Here is a 26,091-nt window from a genome sequence, read left to right on the forward strand (position 1 = left end):
TGTGACATCGGCCGTCGTTCATTCATAAAATGCATGCCTTGAGCAGTTTGTTAATCAACTATTACGTAAAAAAAAAACTTTTGTGTTTTTGAGTCACAATTGGGCCGGATTTGACTGCACATTCATCTTTCAGATTTCGTATTACAATTGAAAAACTCCACTCAAGTAGCGGCTAGAGCACTCAAGAGGTAGAGGGAAACACTCTACTATTTCTCGTGTTTTCCCCTACACTTTCGTGCTCTTAACAACAGAGCAGAGCGCAGTCAACACTTCTCTACTTGTTAAAAAAGTACCAACACTGCCACTGACGGATCAAAATGAAATGGCAAGGGCTGTCGATAGTTTCCACCTCACCCCCTCCCCTCCTATTTCCCCCTCCTTAACTACGATCAACGTATTAAATTTGATTGTTTAGTATTCCGTGATTAAACTTGCCCTCACGAAATGGACAAGTCCTTGCAGTCAAAGATGATTGACATAAGGATCTTTATGAGAGTATATACTTTCCAGCGGGAAATACACTTCTCATTCTAAGCAAGATGTTGCGGGAGCACCAAAATTCAGGCGACTTGCACTTTGCTTTCTTCGTACTTATCTTAATTGCTCCAGCAAGTAAAGGTATGTTGATATGTTTTTCCTTTATAAAGCCACAGTATAGCTAGCATTGAATTACTGACGTTAAATGACTTGTTTATGGCGATAAAAACGTGGGTTAAATGCAGAACAAAGAGAAAGAGAAATGGGAGAGGGGCGCAAGGAGAAGGAATGGAACAATCAACCGGATCAAAAAATAGGGTGTACCTCATAATTCTCGTACAACTGCAATGAGCAAGGTGTATAATTTCAAAGCTTTTGTATTTGATTTATTTCGTAACAGCTCTCGGTTTCAAGGCCGGAAAGGAGAACATCACCACCGCCATACCAGGTCTGTTTGCTTGTAAGAAGATCTCATTCCAGTATCTTTTCTCTGGTGGACAGCAGGTAAAGGTCTTTGCCTCCGTTGGCCACAGAGAGAAGAGTCAAAATCCTAGAAATGGAGCTGCAGTCTGGGTTGAAGATGTTACGAAGAGTGGATTTACAGCCTGTGTGGTGGAGTTTGGAGACAGCTCGAACGGTACTAAAGAAGTGGACTGGATTGCTGTTCAGACAGCACCTTACGGATCCCAAATAGGCACCAAATCGCTGAGTTCTTGGACAACTGGTACGGAATGTGAGAGGATCGATTTCAAACAGGTTAGATGTGTGCTAATTAGCACCTCATAGGCGCTGTTGATTAAACAGGGTATGCCATTAAATGATGAAGATTGAATGCAAAAGTATGTGCTAGGAAAAGGGATCCGACCTTGTCGACTCGTGCTTTCGAAAACAAAGACACTTAACCTTTTATTAAACCCCCAGATTAACACGTTTCACAATCTTTTTAAACGCGCTAAAGTTGCACCTAATCCTTCGACATTTATTATCAATGATATGGGCTTTTCTTCTGTTTGATCTCGGTTTTTTTTTTTATCTTATAGTCTCACAGTACCCTCTTTAGTTCATAATTAATAATCATAATTTGAAGACGTAGTCTGATCGTCCGGGTGAGTGTAGTCCTGAGAAGGACTGTTGTCGGTGATAGTGACTGACGTTTTGACAACCTGTGTGGAAGTCATCATCAGACTTCCGCACAGGTTGTCGAAACGTCAGTCACTATCACCGACAACAGTCCTTCTCAGGACTACACTCACCCGAACGATCAGACTACACCTTCACATGTTACCCCTGGGTTCAAGCCATTTACTGAATTCATAATTTGTTACCATTATTAATAGTATCATTGGTAGGGTTGTTTCCAATAAAGGTTTAAATGTGGTTCATTGTATTTCCCTCACTCCTTAATTAAGGGTATCGGCATAGTCTCAAAATGCATTGGATGAAAACTTGTCTACTTATGTTTCAGCGTTTTCTATCTCCTCCAACTATTTTTGTGACTGCCAATCACGGTGTTATCAACAGAACTCAGGATGCCATGGCCTTGTGGGTCGAGGAATTGAAAGTAAACAGCTTTAAGATTTGCTTGAGGGAAGCCAAGATTTTCGATGGTCCACACAAGAACCTAAAAGTAGTAAGTGACCGCGAGTTTTAAAAGGTGCTGTCCACTGAAAATGTATTGAAATTTATTGGAAGAGATGAGAAACACTTAGTTGAGCTTAATTCTGAAAGAAAAATTTATCATCGACAGAAAAACGCTTAAATATTCTATGTTTGTTTGAGTAACTATGGAAGCTTTTATTTGATCGACAGAATTGGATAGCTTTCAACAACATCAGCGTCGACAACTTTACCTTCATCAACAGTTTGTTATTTTCCAGTACAAACTCGCCATCTCCGCAGCATAATTACGCCTTTTGTCAAGTAAGTAATATAATTTTTATTTGTATCTTTTGTTCCTTCTTTTATCGTTTCACTTTTTTTTAAAGTTTTGTCTCCGTTTGACCTGCAATCGGCTTAAAGTTTAGTACCCTCGATTTCTCTTCTCCCCTTCTGTTCTCCTCTTTTATATTTCTCATATACTTAGGCCCCCTCCCCCCTCCTCCCACCAGAACAGTGTGGCCTTAGAGCAGCTCTACTGCTGTTCACACCTCACTCTAACTCTTGAGGAACTACTCGTTATTTATTTATTCTTTTTTTCTTTAATTCAGACTATAAACTTTACAGAGCCCTTCTACGCTCCACCGGTTGTTTTGGTGACTGCAAAGCGAAGCACTAAAATGAACAATTCTCTTCAATCCGGCTCCCAATGCAATGCTGTCACTACCTGGGTGGAGGTTAGTAATGTGTTCTAATATTGGTATAGCTCCTCGATGAAAAAAATGGGACTATTAGCTATGTTACCATATTGAAATGATTTCTTCTTATTTTTGTTTTTATTTAGCACACATCTAAAACTGAAGCTCAGATTTGTGTCAAAACATTTAACAGCGATTCCAACAATAAGGATGTCATTACCGTGGATTACATGGTGACTGGTGGTAAGCATAGAAATTCATGACTATTTTTGTGTCAATTTGAGAAAGGCTAAATTTTCATTGTTCCTGCAAAGTGACATACCTGTACAACTTTGTAGTTCGTCAGTCAAAATGTAACTTCGTAGAGCGTGGTTGTCATAACTTAGGGCTTTGTCATCCTATTTTTGGATGCAACTTTTGGATGTCTTTTCTAAATTAACCACCTTCCATAAGCATTTGAAAAGTGAGATAGGAGTTGCAAGTAAACTATCTACGATGGTAAACTTGTTAACTTGCCGGCATCTTCTTTCACGTTTCCACGTTTTTCTCGCAGACTTGGACCCTTGTATTGACGTCGTTTGCCATTATCACTGTCTGTGCAAAGCATTTGGGCCCTATGATGCTAGATGCGCTTCTGTAGAGAGCTGTCCATCATACCAAGAACCTATCTGCTCATCAAACGGCTCAACATACGATAACGAGTGTCTGTATCGGCAGGAAATGTGTGTCCTTCGACTTAACTACACTGTACAGCACCCTGGTAGCTGTGAAGGTTAGTTACATTTGAGTAAAATCTTTGCCTTTAACGGTTTCTTTTATCGGTAAATCCGTTTCTAGACACCTGAAGAGATGACGGTGATAGTGTCAATGAAAATGTCAGTGTCAGTAGTACTGGCAGCATCGGTGTTCCACGTAGATCTTACTTCTGGTAGTAATGGTGGTCATTTCGACTGGTGTGTGGGTGTCGGAAATGGTGGCAGTCAGAGGTCAGTGCGGCAGAAGCAGTGTTAGAGCCGGGAGAAGTGACATTGTCCTCGTCTTCATACTGCTATCCAATGTAGGGTAATTTTGAGAAATAACTACTTTATTTTGTGGTTTCAATCATCTTATTGTTGTTGGTTCTTTGGTAATGACGCCGTGGCTGGTATAAATGGTTTAGAGTTCCATTACAAATTTAAAATAGAAGACAGAAAATTATTCGTAGCCAAATGGTTTTGATTTTTTTTCTAGGATTTCCTTTTCAGCGCGGTCGTCGCCACATGCCGCACATCCCATCGCTTGAATATTCTCATTGCGAAGTCATTCGCCTCAGGCCATTTGTGTTCTATCCTGACAAGGCCCTCGAAGTTCAGATAACAGTCAATCATATTGACACCAGTGACAAGTCTTACGTACACGATGCCGCTGTGTCCTGGGTTGAAAATGTCAATTACGATAGACTCACCGCATGTGTGATGGCGGCCGGCTACAACGAAAGACACTCAAATGCTAATGTGACAGTTGATTGGATAGCTTACCAAGGGGCACCAGTGGATGGAGTTGCTGACGAAGTGCGGTTATCACAATGGTGGACTGGAACGACTTGTAAATCTGTCAGTTTTCCCTTGGTTAGTAGACCAAGCTGTGTTATTACAAATGTTTTGAAAAGGAAAAAAAAGTTTCTTTTCAAATTGGAGCCGTGTTCGCAGTACCGACCTAGCATTATCATTCATAAAATAAATATCATTAAAGAGTTGCTTTTTTACACAGATTAAAATGTTGACTATAAAATACTGTATAGTGGAAGTTTTTGAACGTGATTAGTTTTCAGTTTCAGGTCTGCGTATTTTGCTTTTCGAGATTTCAGATTGAATAAAGGAGATGAACTTGTGTAACTTCAGTGTTTTAGAGGCTAATATGCACTACCTTTTAACAGGGAAAGTTTTCTGTGATGCCATCAGTATTTGTAACGGCTGCTCATCATCACGCTGGGCTGAAACGTGACGCTGCAAGTGTTTGGATTGAAGATGTCACGCAGTCCTCATTCAAAGTCTGCTTAAGGGAACTTCAGAATTATGCAGGATCTCACGAAGATGTTCACGTTGTAAGTACACATTCCAGTTACTTGGAGTCATTATCTCCAAAGAGGTGCACCAATTTTTTTTCTTTTAAGTGTGCGTTTGTGTGTTTTGTTTTTGTTTTGGTTTGTTTGTTATACTTTTGCGTGCTTTATTTTTCTTTGTAAAATTGTGGAGTAGTATCAAAAGGGGGTTTCTGACACATTTTGAAAATTGTCTTGATTTTCAGGTAAAATTTAAACTGTGTCCTGAAAACAACTCATTCCAAAAATGTGTCAAAACAACAATGTTGTCAAGTTAATTTTGAAAAAATTACTTTATCTTTAATCTCATTTAAAAAAGTATAACGATAATTTCAGGGCAAAATGATCGACGCATTTTTTCGAAATTGCCTTCAAAATCAAAGCAAGTCTTTCAAATCAAATTGACGAATTTTGAGATTGCATTGAATTTCAAGATAAAAGTGCGTTAGAATCACCAGGAAAAACTAATAAGGACAATATCTCAGAAATAATCCCAAAAACTCATGAAGGCTTATGAAGCATTTGGAACAATTTTCAAATCATCGAAATCCTTCAGGAGGTAACTCAGTTTTAGATTGAACAATCTGAAGCTCTTCTCTGACGAACCCTCGCTTTGGTCCGTCTTTTAGATAGTAGAGAACAGGCTCCCTTTCATTCACAAATACTTTTTCGATATTGAAGTCCTTCAGAGACCATATTGGAACTGTTGCTCGTCTTTGATTACCCTCTAACTCACAAGCAGCATAGAGATATTTCACGTTTTAAGAGTCGAGTCTCTTTTCTTTAAAGCCAACAGGTCTTGAATAAGAAGTTGAACTCTTTGCGTCAACCGCCTTTTCTTTGATTGCGTCAATTAGTTTCTTTCCAGTCAATCTTGTCTCCTCACTATTCAATGCTGAAACAACTTCTGGAAGCCTTTTCACCCATTCTGTTGATCTCTTTTTGTCTTCGAAGTTTATCTCTTGGCCGTATTGGAAAGTAAAAAGACGCTCACTCAGAGTTCGATTAAATCGCTCATCTATCCCTTGATCTCTATGAACGTTTACATTTCCTCTCCTTATTCTCACATCATGCTTTGCCATCTCTTTAGTCGTTTCACCCATAAAATCACGTCCAGGATCAACCTAAGGAACTTTACGCCATCTCAATAATAATCTCTTGTAGTTTTTCTGGAAAGCCTTTGAGACCTCAGAAGAATCTTTTGAGGTGAGAAGCTCAGCAGCCCTGAATCTGCTCGCAACATCGACCACTGTCGATGCATATTTATAGACCTTTCTTCCTCTAGGAAGTCTCTCATGAGGAAGAAAAATAAGATCAGCTTGATGAACTGTGTTTGGAGATTCAACGTGAAAAATTGCTCGTGGGATATGCTTTGGGGCAGGAAAATAAATCTGCCAGATAGCCTGCTTCATCAGCCAAAGCCTTGCAACATCTTCAGGAACTCCAGCTTCCTTTACCAACTTCTTCACTGCATCTAATCCCTTCCAAAATCCTTTCGGGCTATAGTAAACTCTTGAAAGTTTTCTTTCCATTTTCTATTGCGATCACAAAAAACGACTTGCTGCCAATCCCAAACCCAAAGCCATTCCTCCGACGTAGATCTTTTCACCTTCTTTGTGTTGTGTGCTCGGCTTGTAGAAGTTAGAAAAACGTGGCTCTTCTACATCAAGCTCCTCATTATGTGCCTTGTTGTAAGGCTTTAAAGCATAATCTGTATCAACAAAATTCTGTTTTGCCTCTTTTTTGATTCGGTCGTTTTCTGCAATCCAATCGAGGAGCTTTGTTCGACTGTCAGTGTCTATGAAAAGAAGCTTTGCACAGTCCCCACATTTCTCTTTGATGTAGTTATAGTGGAAGTCATACATCAAAGTCTTGCTGATATCAAGAAGAGCCATTCCACAGTAAACTGGCTTGTCAAACCTTATTGATGTTCTCCCCATATGGATTGCAATGAGATTTTCGTCAAATAGTATGCAGTGCTGAAAGTTTGGTTTTGCTGAAAGCTTGTTTGCTTTCTTTCGATTGTTGACTAACCTCACATCAACTCGATTCCTGATGTTTTCAATTGTTTTCCAAAGACAGAGTTATTCATCAACTTCAAGAAATCCTTTTTAAATTCGTTCTTTGCACTCGCGCGCAGGTTTGTGTTCAGCTCGATATAACTTCTCAGGCAGGGTTCTTCTTGAAATTTGATTCTTCTGTAAATATTTTTCAACCTTAAGCCCTACGCAAGATTTGAGATTCTTGAGCTCGATATAACTTTTCAGCCAGGGTTCTTCTTCAAATTTGATTCCTCTGTGAATATTTAGTCAACCTTAAACCCAACGCAAGGTTTGAGATTCTTGTGATAAATGATATATCTCTCCTTATCATTAAGATTTGGCACAAGTTTCTCGACTTGGGCTCTTACCGAGCTCTGCGCATTGTTGATCGTAACCCTCTCTGGAGCAAGAGGATAATCGTTGTGAAGATCATGAAGCTCTTTTGGATATTCACGATCAACTTCAAGAATGCACGGAATGTTTCTCCACTTTTTAATCTCTGCTTGTCTCATCCATTTGAAACATCTGACAGGAAGAGGCTTGCACATTGCGCATCCATAAAGACTGTTCGCATCTAGATAAGTCAGATATTTTGATGGCTTTTCTCTGTCAAACTTTTCTCCCAGGTATTTGTTGTTTGCACTTGCATAGCGATTTGAGATCATAGAGATTCATTTACGATTTCCTTTCACAAACATCACAAGCATGTCTGGATCACTCAGTAGCTCAAGCTCAACGTTTGTCACATTCAATACTGCAACCTAAGCCAATCCAGGAGCAGTGTAATACCAAGCAGGGTCGAGACTGTAATTCTCAAGACAGACGTTTCTGAACTCCTTAAACACAGGATCATGATAATCACCCAGGTTCCAAGACCTACCTTCGGCCACGTTCTTCACTTTGAACTCATTCCCGATATTCTTTGAGGGCTCATAATCTTCATCAGTTATATCACAGTCATTCAGCTTTGCATAAAATCTCTCTTTTTGGCGGAATTTCTGTTTCTCTGAACTTTTCGATGCTGCTCATGTAATCATATGGATACACACCCTTTCTTAAAACCTACTCGATTTTGTCCTTTAAAACCTCTCTAGTCTTCTTCAGCTTCCAAATGATCGCAATTGACAAGGTAGTTGTTAAATGATGATAACCTTTTGTCGAACTTTGACTCCTTCGTTTTTCAATCCATCTCCAAGAGCTTTACCAAGGCTTTTCAATGAATAATTTCTCTCAGAAATTTTCTTTACAGATGAATTGTCCTGAGCATCAAGTGAAGAGATTTCTCCAGAGCGACCCAGGTTCTGCCATGAGTTGTAAAGAGAACAGCTCACTAGCCTAATATGTTCACTTCCATTCACGAGAGGTTCTTCGAAGAGAACTGTGAAATCATTTGAATCTGAAATAATTGTCAACACAACCATTTTGTATATGAGCACGATCCTTCGCAGTAAAGCACTATTTGAGCAATAGTGAAAATCAGACCTGAAAAAAAATTCAGGCCTGTACGGGATTCGAACCACTGACCTCTGCGATACTAGTGCAGCGCTCTACCAATTGAGCTAACAAGCCAACTGGGAGCAGGCCATCAAATTAATTCGACATAAACCCGTAGATGATAAATCAAACAACAACAAACATATGAAACATATGTGTGAACTGCGGTTATGAGACGTATATGAGCACGATCCTTCGCAGTAAAGCACTATTTGAGCAATAGTGAAAATCAGACCTGAAAAAAATTTCAGGCCTGTACGGGACTCGAACCACTGACCTCTGCGATACTAGTGCAGCGCTCTACAAATTGAGCTAACAAGCCAACTGGGAGCAGGCCAGTTGGCTTGTTAGCTGACCTCTGCACTAGTATCGCAGAGGTCAGTGGTTCGAATCCCGTACAGGCCTGAAATTTTTTTCAGGTCTGATTTTCACTATTGCTCAAATAGTGCTTTACTGCGAAGGATCGTGCTCATATACGTCTCATAACCGCAGTTCACACATATGTTCCATATGTTTGTTGTTGTTTGACAACCATTTTGATTATAAAAACAAATAAAATGTCGGCTTGGTTAAGAACAGATGAAGCGAAAAGAATTGTTGCGAAAAAAAGAACAAAAGCCTTGAATGATTTCAAAGCACAACATCCGAACGCAGACCTGAGCAAGTTCAATGTGCAAGTAACATTCTTCAGCGAAAAACAGGGAAAAGCTGAAGTTTACTTGAATTGCTCCAATGGTGTTCAAACGAGCGTCTCAGTATCAATCAGAAAAGACTGGGAGGATGAAATGAAGCGAGCACTTGGAATAGCAGGGTTTCCCATCGAGGTTACTCTGAATTCTTTTGCAATTAAGGAGGTTCCAGCAGTTCCACTTCACAAGAGTGCGATAAGTAGCTTGAATAAAGAGACTAACATATTTATTACCCAAACCAATATTTCAAAGCAAAGTTCAGAGAAATATTCACAAGAATGAAAATTCAACACAGCCCAGGCGCAGAATCAAAGAGATGGCTTGCGGGGCCGACTATGAGCTACTGGTTTCAACCACTCAACTTTGCTGTGTGGTGCGCTATTTCAGGCTGTGGAGTCTCTCGTAAACCGCTTGACATGGTTCCAGACCAGATCAAGTCGTTTCTGCGGTTTCAAATTTATATCGCAGTCAGAAGGACAGGCGACCCAACGCTCAGTCAGACAAATAATAACAGCGATAAGTTATCGTTCAAAAGATTGTTTTCAGAATTTGGAATTTCTCCAATCACAGACTTCCGCTTCACAGAAGAAGACTGTCATGGTCTCGGATCCCTTTTCATTTACGTCCCTAATACTGGACCTATGGCAACTGCCATCCCATATCCGGGTGATAACAAGTTCAGAGATGAAGGTGGAAAAGCCATAAAAGGCAATTTGATTTATTTCATAAGGAATGACAACATTAAAATTGAAAAACAGTTCGACTTTTTCATGACAGATAAGCCGGGCTGGGGAGACTAATTCAGTCGGTTGAGGCATTTGTTTATTTAATTCTCGGTTCACAAGTAAACGTCAGATCATCCATCTTTGGTTCATCAGGAAGCGCAAACGAGCCTCAGCGTGAGTTTATTGTTTTAGTTGAGGATGCGATCAGAATGACAGACATCTCGAAGAGCGTACAAAGATTTTAGCATCCGATTGATGGGGCGAAAGTCAGACTTGATCTTGCAATCTCACCAGGTAATTGGCCTATGACCTCAAATATTCTTCTGAACACACAGAGCGCAGTCGGGTATAATAACAAGTTGAAGAAGGCAAGTTTCCACATGAAATTTGAAGTCTATAAATCAGTTAATTTGGATATGAAATCAGTCGGAGTTAAGCATATGAACGGGGGCTCATCAAAATGAAGAGACCTACTTCTCACCTATCAAATCAAAAGACCGCGAGCGAAGCTCAGAAGACAGATCCAAATGAAACTCTTGTGAAGACGAAAGCGTCGAGTGACAGCGAGACAAATAATGATTAAATTAAATACGGATTGATCTCAGTCGAACTGGTCTCAGCCCTCCGGATTCATCGCCTTTTGTTTTGAAGTCGCTCAACCATAAATACTGCAACACCCATTATTAGAGTCCAGGCATTTTCTCTAAGAAAGTTGATCGCTGACCCAGCAACTCTAAAACTGAAGCTGACTATTGCACCAACGAGACCTGGTAAAATTCCAGCGATATTTTTTCCAAGAGTCTTAAGCCCGTTCCCCACCCCTAAGTCCTATTTTTAGTGTGCTCACAGTCACTCCAATCGTTGTTCCAACTGCCAAAACAACAGCTGAGACTTTAAAACCATACTTCTTGAAGATGTTTATCAATCTCACACGGAGTGATAATGTTTCTTCAAGTCTCTCTCTTTCATTCTCAAGGGCATCAATCCGCTCTTGATTCTCAGTTATCCTTTCTCTTGCTTGTTCTCGTATGGTGGGGTTTTCATTTTCATCACCAGAAATTTCTTGATCATCTCGAATGGACTGTTCCTTCTCTTCAGTTTCTTTATCCTTCTGAGCAATCAAAACTTCTCGCTGTGGACCAAGTTAAGTTTTAATTTGTTTTGGGAGACTAGGATTCAACCTCTGCCTATTTGGGCCCCTTTCTTCAGTAGACAAAGGATCTACCCACTTGCCTTGACCAAACATCTTCACCTGCCACCTTCCTTTCTTACTGTAAGAAACCTCAAGTTCTGAAGCTTTTGCCTCCGGAAAAGTACTAGTAAGTGATTCCAATGCATTCTCATTCAAAGTTCAAACTTGCGAACAAAAAATATCACCTTCGATGAAAGATGTCTTAGCCGTTTTTGAACACTATTCTTGCCCCCTTCTCACTGTCGTCATTGGAATTTCTTCGCCTGAGGGTCTCGGAGTTGAATTCTCATCTGGTTGAAAAGGTGTTGTCGCATCTCCATCATCTTCATCGTCGTCTTCATCATCATGAGTATGCTCTACTAGAGGATCAGTATCTCCAAAATCTGTAATTTTTAAAATATCTATTATGTTACGTGCACGAATGACCAACAGATGTCTGCTAATAAAACATCTATAGAAAATAGACATCCGAGTACGATATAAGGCACGCTAATCAAATGTAACAACAAGCAGTTACCCATTTTAAGTATTATTTAATTAGTTTTACACTGCTTAATTTACTTAGGTTAAGATTAACTTAAGCAGTTCGTAAGGCAGGCTTACAATCCTTTATGCCGTAGAAGTATTCATCGTCTTGATCAACTTCGAATTCCAACTTCCGCCGACTGAAGACCACAACGCTTGGCTTTCTTGATTCATGGTATTCTTTCCGCGTACACAAAATTTTCCGGAGGACTTCATGGTGAACTGTGTACTCTTTATCTTCTTTCCTACTCGGCTATCGTCTTTTTCTTCTCTTCCTTCTCTCCGGATATGGAAAGGTCATAGCCTCGTCACATCATAGCTTGCACAAGTTCAGCCAGCCGGCCACGAGGGCAACCCCTCGGGCAAATGTTTTTTAGCACTTCTCACAAGCCAGCTTTTATACATATACTTTAGGTATCTATAATGTTCTTTTACTATTTACAGTGCACTACAAGTATTTTTGGAAACTGCTGAGTCACATGAAAGAAGTTTCTAGAATATTACAAACTAAAGGCAATTCTAGAAAGGTCTGGGATTGCGTGACAGATTCAGTGAAAATAATGCGGTCCTCGTTACAAGTATTGGTTCAAACGCATTTTGAGATTGTCTTGAAAATCAATGCAATCTCCAAATTCGTCAATTTTGCTTTGATTTTGAAGTAAACAAATGATGCGTCAATCATTTTGCCTTGAAATCATCGTTGTGGTTTTTTTAAGTAAGATTAAAAATTAAAGTAATTTTTTCCGTCGCTCATCATAGAGTCTCCTTTAGCTCAGTGGTTAGAGCATCCGACTCGATCACGGAGGGTCGTGGGTTCAGATCCCATCTGGAAACTCGATTTTTAAAAAAATGTTTATATCATCTTTACATTTTTCAAAATTGCCTTTAAAACATGATTATTTTTACACATTTTTAGATTGCCTTGTTTTTAAGGCTATTTTTGAATTTATCCTTAGAAAAAAGGCAATTTTTGAAATGCGTCAGAAAGCCCCTTTGATTACTACTTGTGGTTAATTTGCCATTCTCTTTTTATCAAGTGGTCTTATTTTTCAGAAACAAGGCTAAAGGTCGGTGAGCTACACTTGGAAAGATTAACACAAAATTAAGTGATAACGAATGATTTTTAATTTCATGTTTTAGAAATGGTTGGCATTCTCATCTCTGCACAAGCCTCTCTTCTCTGAACACAAGTCGGTTTATTTTGCTAATTCTCAGTCGCCATCTGCTGATCACAACCGCGCTTATTGCAAGGTACAGCTGAGCTAAAAAAGTTTGTCCAATACCAATGCATTTTTTCCCATAAAAATATCCTTTTCGTTCCCGCCTTCAAAAGCAAGTCCCAGAACGGGTGGTTTTATTGTCTTTAATTGTGAATTGAACCGTAATGAAAAACATCGTTCTTCAGTAGGTCAGTGTAAAACTGCCACAGGGAGTCTTCATTTAAAGATCAGAAGAAAACAAACAAACTAACAGACCTACAAAGAAATAAAGCATAACGAGCAGGATTTAAGTTGTCCCTCCTTCGCAAAGTTAAGTTAATTTTGAACTGGATTCGATCTGCTCTTTACATAGGATGTCTCTTTTAATCAGAAGTACAACAGCACCCCCAATGTGTTTGTTTCTGCAAATCATTCAACCAGTGGTGGAAATCTGCAACCGGTACATAATGGGATAACAGCTTGGATTGAGGTAGGGTCCATTACTCATCATCCTAAAGTGTCAATTTTTTTCCCGTTTTCCCCTTCTTTTTTTGCCACGGGAAACCGGGTATCTAACTTTGAAGCCACACCTGAGTTTCAGCAGATGTTATTGGTATTTTTCTCTTCAATTTTCTGTTTATTACACTCTTTGCCATTTGTTTCGTTCGCTAGCTCTACGATATGTAATGGAAATTTCCCTCTCATTGTACTGCATTTCATCCCTTTTCAAATAATATTTAATTGAAATTAACTCTTTTATTTTTGATGTTACTATTTTTCTTTCATTTTTTTTTTAGTTCATCAATGAGACAGGATTCAGAGTTTGTCTAAAAGAGTTGTACGAGATAAAGTATGACCCACTTTCAGTGTCATACACTGTTTTGTCAGGTGAGAATATGTTTGGACCTGAAAGTGCAGTGGGATGTTTATCACAACAGAGGTTATTTCATTTGAAACATATTATTTTAAAAAGTACCTTTGGTTTTAACTGACTACCTAAAGTATCTCTGGATTCCGTTGGTTTTCCTTTGCTTTGCCTCTTTGTTCTTGTTTTGGTTTTGCTTTGTTTTCTGCTTTGCCCTGTCCTTAGCCATAGAGAAATCGTACTACCGGTTATGAGCAAACCAACGTATAACTACAGCATATACGGTATAGATCCATACGCGTGTTGACTTTGATGCGGGCGCGTATTGTGCACTTTCATACAGATATATGCCAATCAGGGTGGAGTTACTTTGACGGCTACTGCTACTTCACAAGCCGCTCATGCGCACCATGGCTTACCGCTGAGTCTAACTGCTCTGCAATGGGCTCCGAGTTGGTGACTGTGCACAACCAAGAAGAAAATGTTTACGTTCAGCATCGACATAACGGTGAAAGATCTTGGATTGGACTCAATGATCGGAGCGTGGAGGGATCATTTGTTTGGACAAATAAAGAAATAAGCAAATTTAGATTCTGGGCTCCGCAACAGCCAAATGACTGGAACAACCAAGACTGCGTACATACTCTTGGTGCAAAGTATGGGTACGCTTGGAATGACGTGTCATGCAAAAGTTGCTTCAATTTTACGTGCTTTACAGGTAATGAGTTTATTGTCTTGCAAGTAGTTATTGTTTTTGAATAACACCTTGAGTAGTTATTGAAACTATGTTATGTTATTCAGTGCTAATTCAATAAAAATATGAGTTAACATCCTTAAGTTGGTAAACCTGTGCATTTGAAACTCGAAGTGATTACAATGCCAAACTACAAGGCTGTGAAGATTATGGTAGTGATGAAAGTGATGAAAATAGTGATAATAATAATCTATGCTTTGCTTTTCAAAAAATTATCAAAGAGAGTATAAGTTTAGAATTAATTCGAGATTAACCGTTAACTTCTAAAATTACAGAATAAGGATTATTTAGGGTTCATAATTAACTGAGAGTAGGTAATATTTTTATCTGCAATGGGAGCAAGGAAAAAGAAGGATTGATTACAGGTAGACTTATGTTAGAGTGCTTCATTGAATTTTAACTAGCATTTATTAAAATTTTTGTCACAGATACAGACGAATGTTCCACAAACTGCCACAGCTGTGACGCCAGCGCTATTTGCAGTAATATTCAAGGGTCCCATAGCTGCGCATGTAAAGCTGGGTATTCGGGAAATGGAAAAACTTGCGTTGGTAAGTAATCTATTGACGCAAGCGATAGTGAAATAAGCAGCACTTCTTAAGTTGTTCAAGAAAAGACTGAAATGACATGCTCATTTGTTTCTTGGATGCTTAAAACGTTTTATTTTTGTTATGTTATTCAGTACTAATTCAATACAAGTATGGATTAACATCCTTAAGTTGGTATAGTTATTATGCAATACAGGACGCCATATTGGATGAGAACTCGTGTGTCTTTATTGAGTAGTCCAGAGTGCATCGCGCACCCTAACATCTCCCTTCCTTCTTTTTTTTTTTTTTTTTTTTTGAAACTATAACTGAACAAAACAGTCAGTGACGGGTCGGCGAAAAAAAAAAGTCTCCGCCACAGCTAGGGGGAAACAACAATGCCCCCAAATGAAGAGTGTCTTTACGCACATCGAGCAACGAAGGGGGAAGGAAAAAAAGAAAAAAGAAAAAATAGAGGGAAAAAAAACAAGGTTAAACTGAACGGTAATAAAATGAATCTCCAACAGCAACAGTGTCATTGATGATTAGTCGGGGAGGTAGTTATAAGTTCAAGCGGATAGGGGGTTTGCAAACACGGCCCGAACGAGTTTTTGTGACAGGTTTGTTTGTGTGGCTCTCCTCGGCGATGGGGCTTGGGCGATGGCATAAGCTTGGTTCGTCGGTGATAGGTGCTAATGGTATTGGAATAGGGTGGTCGGGTGCTTCCACTTCAGCAGTCGGCACTGGCATGGCACTTGAGGTAGGTGGTTGCATTGTGGGTGAAAGAGGTGGTGGGTGGGCTGGTTGAGTAATGTGTGAGACGGGTGGTTGGCATGGTGGGGATTCTGCCGCCGGCGTAGGACTAGGAGGTAGCTTATCTAACCACGACCTTGGGACTAGAGCACCAGGAGGTGGTGGCGCCGCAGGGCGCAGGTGTGCTCGGTTCCGTCTGGTTAACCCTGCGGGTGTTTCCACAATGTAGGAGCGTGGGGCCGGAATGGCGGTCACCAGACCGTAGAGCCAAGGGCCAGACTTGTGATGGGGGGACGGTTTGGCGTAGACAAAGTCACCGATATTTAATGAAGGTAGAGGGTTACTAGCAGTTATGTCATAATGTTGTTTAGCCCTAGTTCGCTTAGCCGCGATGGCTCCCTGGACTATGTCAGTAGTATGGTCGCTGGGTAGTAAGAGCTCCGTAGATATAGGTAGGAGTCCGCGGATGCGGCGTCCCATACTCCTTTGTGCTGGACTCAAGAGATGGCCCTCTTGGGGGGTGTTTCTGTATACAAGAAGGGCTTCATGCAGGCCGGTTTTTCCAGACTTTTTCAGGATGCGTTTTACGATTTTTACTGATGCCTCTGATTTTCCATTCCCCTTGGGCCAGTAAGGTGAGCTTGTGACATGGTTTGTTTGGTATCTGTGGCAGAGCCGCTCAAAATCGGATGCAATAAATTGTGGTCCATTATCAGTTAAAATCGTTTCTGGAACACCATGTCGAGCAAAATGTGCTTCAGTTTTGGCCACAATAGTGGTAGATAAGGTGTTTTCCAGTTCATCAACCTCGATGAAGTCTGAATAGTGATCGGTTGTGACGAGGTAGGTGCTCGACTCAAACGCACAAAGATCTTGACTGATAAACTGCCAAGGGTACTCTGGTATAGGCTGGGACTTCATGGGTTCCTTGGCATTCTGTAATTGGAACTGTGCGCATTTCCCACATGAACGGCATGTTTCGCGAATATCAGACTTCATGCCTGGCCAGAAGACAGTGTCCTTACAGAGACGGATGTTTGATTCCGCTCCAAAGTGGGCAGCGTGAGCCTTTTGTAGGATGGCGTTTCTTTTTGCCAGCGGGATAAGTACTTGCGTTCCTTTGTAGATGACCCCATCTTGATGGGTTAGTTCTTCCCTGAAGTTCCAATAGGGGTGTAAGCTGTGGGTAAGTTCCGATTTTCTTGAAGGCCAGCCTGTGGTTATGACCCTGATCAGGTGACAGAGGGTGGGGTCATTCGCAGTTGCAGATATGATGTCATTCAGAGTCTCAGAAGTGACCCTGGGGTTTTTGATGTCGCTGTCGATGTTAAGTCTGAAGATCTCAAAATTGGTCTGTTTTGAGTCGTTGATGGTGGGGAGAGGGGCCCTCGAGAGAGTGTCCGCCAGCATGAGTGACGTGCCTTTCTTGTATGTGGCTTTGATTTTGTACCGTTGTAGCCGCATCAGCATTTTCTGGAGGCGGCGAGGTGCTGAGTGTAGAGGCTTCTTGAATATTGTTTCTAAGGGTTGGTGGTCTGTGTGGACGTTCACTTCGCGGCCGTAAATCCAGAGGTCCCACTTGTCACAGGCCGACACTATAGCAAGGCATTCTTTTTCAATTTGAGCCCAGAGTTCTTCATTGGGGCGAAGGGTGCAGGATGTGTAAGCGACTGGTTGAAGGTCTCCGGAATCATTAGGCTGGAGGAGGGCTCCCCCAAGCCCTCCTTGTGAGGCATCCACTTGGAGGGTGACTGGCCTGTTGTTGTCAAAGTAAGCGAGGCATGGGGCACTGGTAATGAGACGCTTTGCTTGGGCAAAAGCTTCCTGGTGTATGTCTGACCAGATGAAGTCACGATCCTGCTTTGTGAGGTCAAACAGGGGCTTGATCACGGGAGACAAGTTAGGGCAGAAAGTATTCAAGTAGTTCACCATGCCACAGAATCGCATCACTCCCTGCTTATCTGTAGGGGCCGGCATAGCAGAGATGGCCTTGACTTTGTTGGGGTCTGGTGTCACACCCAGGTTGGATATCACATGGCCCATAAAGGTGATCTGTGATAGTTTAAACTGAATTTTTTGCGGGTTGAACTTCAGGTGCTTGTCTCGAGCGCGCTTCATTAGGGCAAGAACATTGAGATCATGATTTCTGTTTGCTTCCTCAACTGTGTCGCCTTGGCCCACGACGAGGATGTCATCAGCTATGCAATACACATCGTGCAGACCCTCAAGGGCCTCATGCATTCGTAACTGAAATTCCTCTGGGGCACAACTAACGCCATAAGGGAGGCGGAGCCAACAGTATCGACCCCAGGGGGTGTGCATGGTGGTGAGCAGACTGGATTCATCTGTGAGCGCAACTTGAGTGAAGCCATCGAGGGCATCGAATATGGAGAATGTTTTATGCTTTTTCCTTGATAAGCGTGGAAGTATTTCCTGTATAGTAGGAATCTGGTAGCGCGGAATTATGATGGCTTTATTCAGCGTTTGGCTGGGATCTAAGCATAAGCGTATTTTGGTGGTGCCATCGGGGCGGGTCTTTTCTCTGACCGTCATGTTACTACACCAGTTTGTTGGTTGGTCCACCTTCTTGAGTTTTCCACATTTCACCATGGCGTCAAGTTGTGCTTTCACTTTTTCGAGTTTCGCCACCGGTACTCGATGGATGCCTGCATGGCAGGGTGTGACTTTAGGGTCCAAAGTCAGATGGACTGGCTGACCCACATTTCCCAGACCCTCAAAGTTGTCTTTGTATGATGTAACCAATTGGGTCTGCTGGAGGTGGCCTGGGTGCAAGTCGGTTGTAGTTGCTGACTGGGGAGGTGTTGTCTGATCTGTGGAGGCCAGATGAATGCGGGGTAGTTTGATGTCTGACGTTGGGGAGGAGAACACTCTGTCTTTGTGAAATTTCAGTAGACCGAGACGTTTGCTGTCTCTACCACTTATGAGGGCGGGTTTGCCTGGGATGCATGCCGAGTCTATTACTTGAAATTCTAGTGTTTCGAAGTGGGAGACGCCCTCGCAGGCTAGACTGACTTTGCCCAATGGGCGAATAGGTTCTCCAGAGTAAGGAAATATCTTGACATGCGAGGGGCGTAGCGGGGCAGTTGCCGATATCTTCCTGAAAACTGATGATGGTAAGGTGTTACAGGATGCGGCAGAGTCTACTTGCATTAGCACTTTTATGTTCTTTTCAGGGCTAACGGAGACTGGGAGCCAGGTGAAGTATTTGTCGTCCTCCATGTCGTCACAAAGAGCAAAAGCTGAGAAAGAGTGGACGACGTAGTCATCATCATCATCAAGATACGTTGCAGATGCATCGTTCCCTTGAGAGAAGTGGTGAACAGTGTCTGAGCGCCGAGGGGGAGGGTGCTTGGCTTGTTTTCTTTGTTTCTTTTCAAAATCCAACTTGAACTTGTCTTTGGGGGATCTGCAGACCTTGGCAAGATGGTTCTCAGTCATATAACAATTGGTGCAGTAGGTACCTGGTTTGGTCGCTGGACAGTCCTTGCGGGGATGTCTAAGGCCTCCGCACCAACCACAGTTTCCACGACGGGGTGGTGTCGGTTTCGTTGCCAATTGATTGACTTGCTCTTCGAGGTTCGGGTTGGTAGAGTGCATAATGGCTAGGTTGGTGTTGTGAGCTGCTTCCCAGGACTTTGCACGAGCAAGTTGTTCATCGAATGTGTAGGGTGTTTTCCCGTCTTCCTTGTAGTGATGAAGGAGTAGTTCTCTAAGGTCTTTGTTGTGGACTCCTGTGCATAAGCGGTCGCGCATGAGCTCCTGGAGGGGGTCTGTCATCTCGGAATATTTGGATTTTTGGGCAATGCTTCTGATTCGGGTTTCAAAATCTGTGACGGATTCGTTAGGTTTTTGTGTGCAATTGAAGAAAGCTAGTCGTTGGGGCATGACGTTGTCTTGACCGACAAAATGACCCTCTAAACGCTGCTGATATGTCCATGGCTGTTTTTTCTCTTCTGTTGTCATTTTCGGAAGGATTGTGGTATCAAAAATTTCCAAGACATCATCCGGGAGGGCGAGAAAGAAAGCCGCTATTTCGGATTGAGCCTTTTCTGGGACCCAGTGCTCTGGAGTCGTTGGGCTTTTGCTGGCGTCCCTCCATTTTCGCTGTAGCAGGCACCAGAAATTGAATTTCCTGCGCCAAATTCTTACACTGGCTGCTTTGTCTTCGCGGAACGAAAGGTTTGGTGGCTTGCCTTCGGCCATATTTGGTTCTTACGAGGTCGTTTCTCGGTCAGAGGTCGTCGAGAGTGTACGTCTGAATTGAAACCTCGTAGATTCCGTCGCTTGAAGGAGTTAAGGCAAGGGATGGGGCGTAAAGGCAATCCCACTCCTGACACCAAGTTATTATGCAATACAGGACGCCATATTGGATGAGAACTCGTGTGTCTTTATTGAGTAGTCCAGAGTGCATCGCGCACCCTAACAGTATTAGATTTACCAATTACCCTTATTCAGACAAGAGATTCTTGAAGAACTGAAGAGCGAGGTTAGGGGCTTTAACTGTCCTCCTAAATTTACAAAACTCCTGAGGCTATGGCCACCAAACAAGATAATAATCGTTTATATTCTCTTGCCACCAGATTGATCGCAGTTCCAGTAAATTTTAATTAAAAAGTCTATATACAAAAACTGGGATTTTGCATGCGATTTGTACCTTTCGTGCATCGTATTACGCAACGAATAAGGTCTGCAAAATCTCTAAGAGGCATTTTGGCTGATATATGACAGCCGTATCATAAAACTTCAACTTCCTCCTCAATACATTTTCCTTCGGTACCCGAGTAGACGTTATTCATTAGGTTTAATCGTTAATTGAAATAGATAATTTTCTGACTTATGGAGGATAGCAAGTAATCAACGAACAATTTTTATGATAAGATATTTCAAAAGCCACTTCGGCTCGCTTCTCTGACTTTTTTTTTTTTGATGAGTTTCAGGGGGGGGGGGGGTTCCATTCGTGGCCTAAGGAGCACCAAAAATTCATCCCTCTGAATGGCATTTTGAAAGTGTTATAACACTCCATTGGTAAACTGCGCTGCCAAATGAATTTGACCATGGACTCTATTGTAAAACAGTTTTTACTTCAGAAATGTATATTTGTTCTCAAGTGACTAGACAAGAGGGGCAAAGGGCTAAAGTTAGGTCACATTTGAGGTCAAAATCACTAACCAAAATTGCCATTTTTCGAAAAACCATCACATCCTTCTTGCATAACTTTCCAACCTAATCCTGTATACACTTTAGTGACCCATTTATTAAAATAATTGAGATTGATTTGGCTTATTAAGGCTTGTTAAGTTTTTGGCAAAAACTCTCCATGCCCCTCTAAGGCCAAGCATAATGGCATTTTGAGCATAGTTCATGCTATAAATAGACCAACGTCTTGACATAAACCCTTTATTTCGTATTTGTTGCGTGGAAATGAAACATTAAAGCCAAATCGATGTCATTATCTAGAAATACCTCGTCTCATAGCTTATAACAGCTCTGAGAAGGCCTCTGATTAGCCCTGTAAACACCCAATGGTTTAACAAACTAAAACTAATTTTTTTCCTATGAAAACCTTGCACTAGTCATAGAGCACAAATGATGACGTTCTTTTCTAGATATGGCAATATTTTTTAAAGGCGATTGAATTTTCTCTGATCTATGTTTGCTAGACAATAAAGCCATGCATATTATACTGAAAGCATGCAAAGTCTTCATATTTTATCAGGCCGTTTTTTAATTGAAAATAAGGTGACCCTAACCCGGCCGACCCTAACCATTAAGCTCAGAAGAAAACGATTGTTAAAAGATGATCTACGCCTGGCGTTTGAATAGTCTGTGAATAGCTCTCGCAAATACCCATCACTTAGCGAGCAAGAGCATAAGCTTATGTGTGCGTGCCACAGTGAGCACCGTCCAGGTGACTTGTGATCCACAAGATGGATGACAAAAAATTATTGTTGCTGTTTAAATTAAATATTCCACACGAGACATGATATGATGCCAACTGGGCCCGCCATTTTGGACGTGAAAGTATTAGGACTGGACCAAGTTTCCATTCCTCCCAATATTCAAGCGTAAACGTTTGTGTCCTTATCAAGTATTAAACGTATAGCGATAGTAAGTTCCAGGATAATTTTACGATGGCGCTTTGTTCCCTTGGAGGAGTAATTGATCAATGCGGTGCCGCATTATGGGCTCTGTGTCAAACAGAAATGACTCCTTTGTTGTCTTGCGATAATGACATGACTAATTGCTTAAAACACAAGTACAAGGGTTCAGGTGAGTCTGGGGCGAGAGGAAGAACTGGTGATACCAAAGCTACAAGTTACAATAAATAAAAAAATATACGAAAGGGCTCATACATGCCCATAAATGTAGCAAATGGCTTTTTTAGTGCCACTCTCGCTAAAAGCAGTCCTCTCAACTTCCCGTGAAAAAAAAATTTACTTAGTTTTTTTTCCTATGAAAAGGGTTTCGGACACATGTTTCAAAATAGTTTGATGGCTTTACAATTTTCTTCTATATGAAGATTTCAACTATCGCGATCTCTCTGCCAAGGGAAAATTTGCTAAGGTGTTGCAAAAGCAAAAAACTCAGTGAACTACAGTCATTGTGCGAGTTTTTCCGACGTTATAATTGAAGGTGGTGCTAATCGTAAGGCACCGAGTTATGAACCTTTTTTACAGTAAGCAAATTCCTGCGATTGCCGCAAGGGATGGTCAACAGACCCGCGTTACTCAAAACTCAGTGAAGGTTGCGTGACTCCTCGACTTTGTCGAGTCCTCTCACTCTCACGTCTAATATGGTGGGTCAGTCGATACAACAACAATCGTATCTCGAGGTGTGGCGTGGCGCGTTTCATATGAACTGCAACACAAAATATTTGTTATCCACCTCTCCTAACTGTGGATTTCTTATTTACTCCCAGATGATTGGATTTATTCAGCTCTAACGTACTAGAGAAATCGGATGGATCACAAGTCATCTGGACGCTACTCACTACAACCTGTATGTATCACCCTGCTCTTTTTTTTACTGATGCCATCGTGCGTATTTACAAGAGCCAGCAAGGCTATCAAAAGTTTAACCATAGATCTTCTGTTAACGGTCGTTTTCATTAAGCTAACTTCATATTGCGTCAAAAAATGGGCCTGACAAAATATGGAGACTTTGCATGCTTGTGAGTATAGTCTGTATGGAGATATGAGCTGAAAAAATATAGATCAAAGGAAATTGAAGCATCTTTAACAAATGTTGTCATATCGAGTTCAGAACATCATCATTTGAGCTCTATGATGGGTACTAGGTTTTCAAAGAAAAAAATCACCTTTATTTTGCTAAACCGTTTGTTGTTTGTAGTGCTAATTAGAGGCCTTCTTAGAGTATTTATATGCTCTGAGACGAGGTATTTCTAGATAATGAGATTGATTTTTCTCACTGATTTTGATAAATGGGTCACCACAGTATATACTGGATTTGGTATAAAAGTTATGCAAGAAGGCAGGTGAATGTTATGGTTTTTCAAAAAATGGCAATTTTGGATGGTGATTTTGACCTCAAATGTGACCTTGCTTTAGCCCCAGGCCCCTCTCTGTCTAATCGCTTGAGAACAAAGTTACTTTAATGAATTGGCGCAGGCTGTTGCGGTGTCCCTGCCTGTCGGCGAAGCTAATATACTAAGAAGAGTTATGCGATGCCAAAACAGCAACAAAAACAACAACAACAAAACCAACAACTGCAAAAGAGACTACGGTGGAACCCCGTTAACACCAACGGGCCATGGAGATCTATTCGTGTTGACGAGAGTAAAAGCATACACTCACTTGCACTTCACATTCGCGCCATTTTACTTCACTGTATCATAGTAAGTAAGTAAGTAACTTTATTTCTGAGTGGAACATATAGACCAGCCAAAGGAAAAATCCTAATAGGAGACATGTAAGAGAATAATGGTATGGTTAAATTTCGATTAGTTCAACAATCGAACTTGCCAAAAGAAGCAGTTTCCATGAACCTCTAACCAAGGATTAAGGTCGATAGACGGATGTTCTTTTTTGTGTTATTGCCCATTTGACGGCAATGTATGTTTTTTTTAACGGCAAATTTTCCCTTAATACGTCTTTCTTCTGAGCTTCTGAGTAAATGAATACGTTCAAGGTTAAGGGTCACAGTTAATTCAGAGTGCATACGATATGGACCTTTCCTTCATCTTAATATGTAACGAATCCCGTAAATTGAGATCTTCAGAAAACTATTATAGCTGAGTAGCTGATATATGACAGCAATATTTCTGAAATTTCAACATTCTCCTTGATACACTTTCATTAAGTGCCTGAGTGGACGCTATTGTTTTGGTTAAATCGTTAAATTGAAATGAACTGTTTTCTGACCTGAGGTAACAGAATATCAAGTATTCAACGAAATATGTTTTTCGGAAATTGTTATTCCTCAGTTGGTAGTGTTTGCAAATACATGATTAAGAGTTATGCTCGCTTTGTTATAGGATTCTGTCATTCCATTCTATTTATTTCTTTTCTGTTCGGTTACTTATTTTAATATGTTGGTGCTTTTAATGTCCGCAGACATTGATGAGTGTACCAGTGGTTCTCACAACTGCCATCAACGTGCGTCATGTACCAATACTGTTGGGTCTTACAGCTGCTCTTGTAACAGCCCCTTTACAGGAAATGGAAAAACGTGCAGGCATTCTGCCTCAGGTAAAGAGTGTCCTTTGCGAGACGATAAACCAACAACTAGTTCGATTCACGGCCACACCACTTCACTTGAAGTGACCAATAGATGGAAAATGAACGGGAGAGATAGTTTATTACTTTAAACGATAGGTGATAAAAAAAAAAAAAAACGCAACAACAACAAGAAGAGAGAGGAAGGAGAAGGAGGGAGGGAGGAGGAGAGGAGGGGAGAGACGGGGGGCTGGGAGGGATAGAGAGGGAGGGAGGGAGAGAGAGGAAGGGAGAGAGAGGGAGGGAGTGAGAGAGAGAGGGAGAGGGTGAGGGAGGGAGATAGAGACGGAGATAAAAATTAATTAGTGACAATTGAAGAGCAGTAAATAGTTTAGGGAGCGATGAAAAAACTGCTTGGCCGTATTTTTCACAATGAATGATTAAGAAGTAAATAGTAACATAATAGTCTAACTAGAGAAAGGTCTAGGCAAAGGACGACGTACCGCTAAGTTTCTCACGCAATGGAGAAGAAAAGTCAAGAGACTCGCCCAGAGAAATGTGTTTGCGATTAGCTTGAGAACTACTTTATCCTACATGTCCACAACCTGTACAGAATGGAGATGTTTCCATCCCTTTCCCTTCGTTTGTTTTCTTTTTTGCAAACAAGAATGCTACACTCCGACTATGGCCAATTTTCCGCTTGGAGACAGTACTCCTTCTTTGTCCTCATGGGGCAGGGGCTCAACTTGTATTTTTTTGAACTTCTGCATTTGAGAAAATGAGGATAATATATAGACGATTATAGAATAAGGATTGTACTCATACATGTTTTAGAGAGAGTATTTTTTAAAGCTTGTTCAATTCAAATGTTTGACCTGATTGGTATAGCAAATCAAATGACACACCACCGAACAATTCGCAACCGGCATTTACCTTAAATGCCGACTTAAGCTCTCTTACGGAGTAAGGCTTACAAAATTCAGCTATAAGAGGGATATAAACACTAAACACTAAATAACTTTGTAGGCTTCAGTTTGTTAATGAAACGATAAAATATCTTACAGCTTGAATTCCTCTATCGTAGAGTTGATCAAGCGATAAAGACGGGAGATAAATGAGAGGAGAATAAGAATAGTCGTTTTCAAGAAAATTTTGTCGTTGCCAAAAGACAGGGAGAATCTTTGTTTGAGTTTTTCCATCTTCAATTTGTTGGCCTGAGTGGCAGACTGGCCTTCATATTCTTTAATAGATTGCTCTTTGCCATTCCTTAGAATGTCAAAACTTCCACAGCCTGACAAGTATCACCAGGCGGGTGACCTACAACTCTGCCAGTTATAATTGTGACAATGGTTTCTATGACTGGTATCGCTTTCAAGGTTCAGCAGGAACCAGAATGGCCACTTCGTGTCCGCCTATACGAAGATGTGACACGTGTGCAACCGGTTGGTTAAATGGTGGACACCCAACAGTGTCTGATGGTCAGGTCAGTAGACTGGCCTGCTTTCACTGGAACTCAAACTGCTGCTATTGGTCACACTACATCAAAGTGAGAAACTGTGGCGCTTTCTACGTTTATCACATCACTGGTACACCAAACGGCCATTGTAACCTTCGTTACTGCAGCACCTTTTAATACTAATCGTGCTCAAACCTCTATATCACAAAAGTAACAATTAAATGTAAGCCAAAGATCACCGAGCTGATAATAAAACGTATCCCGACTTACTCCTGCATGACTTTACTTCTTCGCAATAAGGAAATAAATGGTTCTTAGAGATA

General features: G+C 41.1%; 1 protein-coding gene across 1 annotated transcript; it reads left to right on the plus strand.

Annotated features, from left to right (window-relative positions):
- Positions 1-26,091, plus strand: LOC148736797 (uncharacterized). The gene is made up of 16 exons (XM_088750938.1): positions 1-618; positions 878-1,233; positions 1,943-2,107; positions 2,287-2,397; positions 2,685-2,810; positions 2,918-3,014; positions 3,325-3,543; positions 4,002-4,378; positions 4,687-4,854; positions 12,659-12,769; positions 13,091-13,207; positions 13,515-13,605; positions 13,926-14,300; positions 14,765-14,887; positions 24,211-24,345; positions 25,584-26,091. The coding sequence occupies exons 1-16, from the start codon at positions 540-542 to the stop codon at positions 25,943-25,945; spliced, it is 3,012 nt and encodes a 1,003-aa protein (XP_088607064.1). The 5' UTR covers positions 1-539; the 3' UTR covers positions 25,946-26,091.

This window comes from Stylophora pistillata, chromosome 2 (assembly GCF_964205215.1).
Source record: "Stylophora pistillata chromosome 2, jaStyPist1.2, whole genome shotgun sequence".
NCBI classification, from domain to species: Eukaryota; Metazoa; Cnidaria; class Anthozoa; order Scleractinia; family Pocilloporidae; genus Stylophora; species Stylophora pistillata.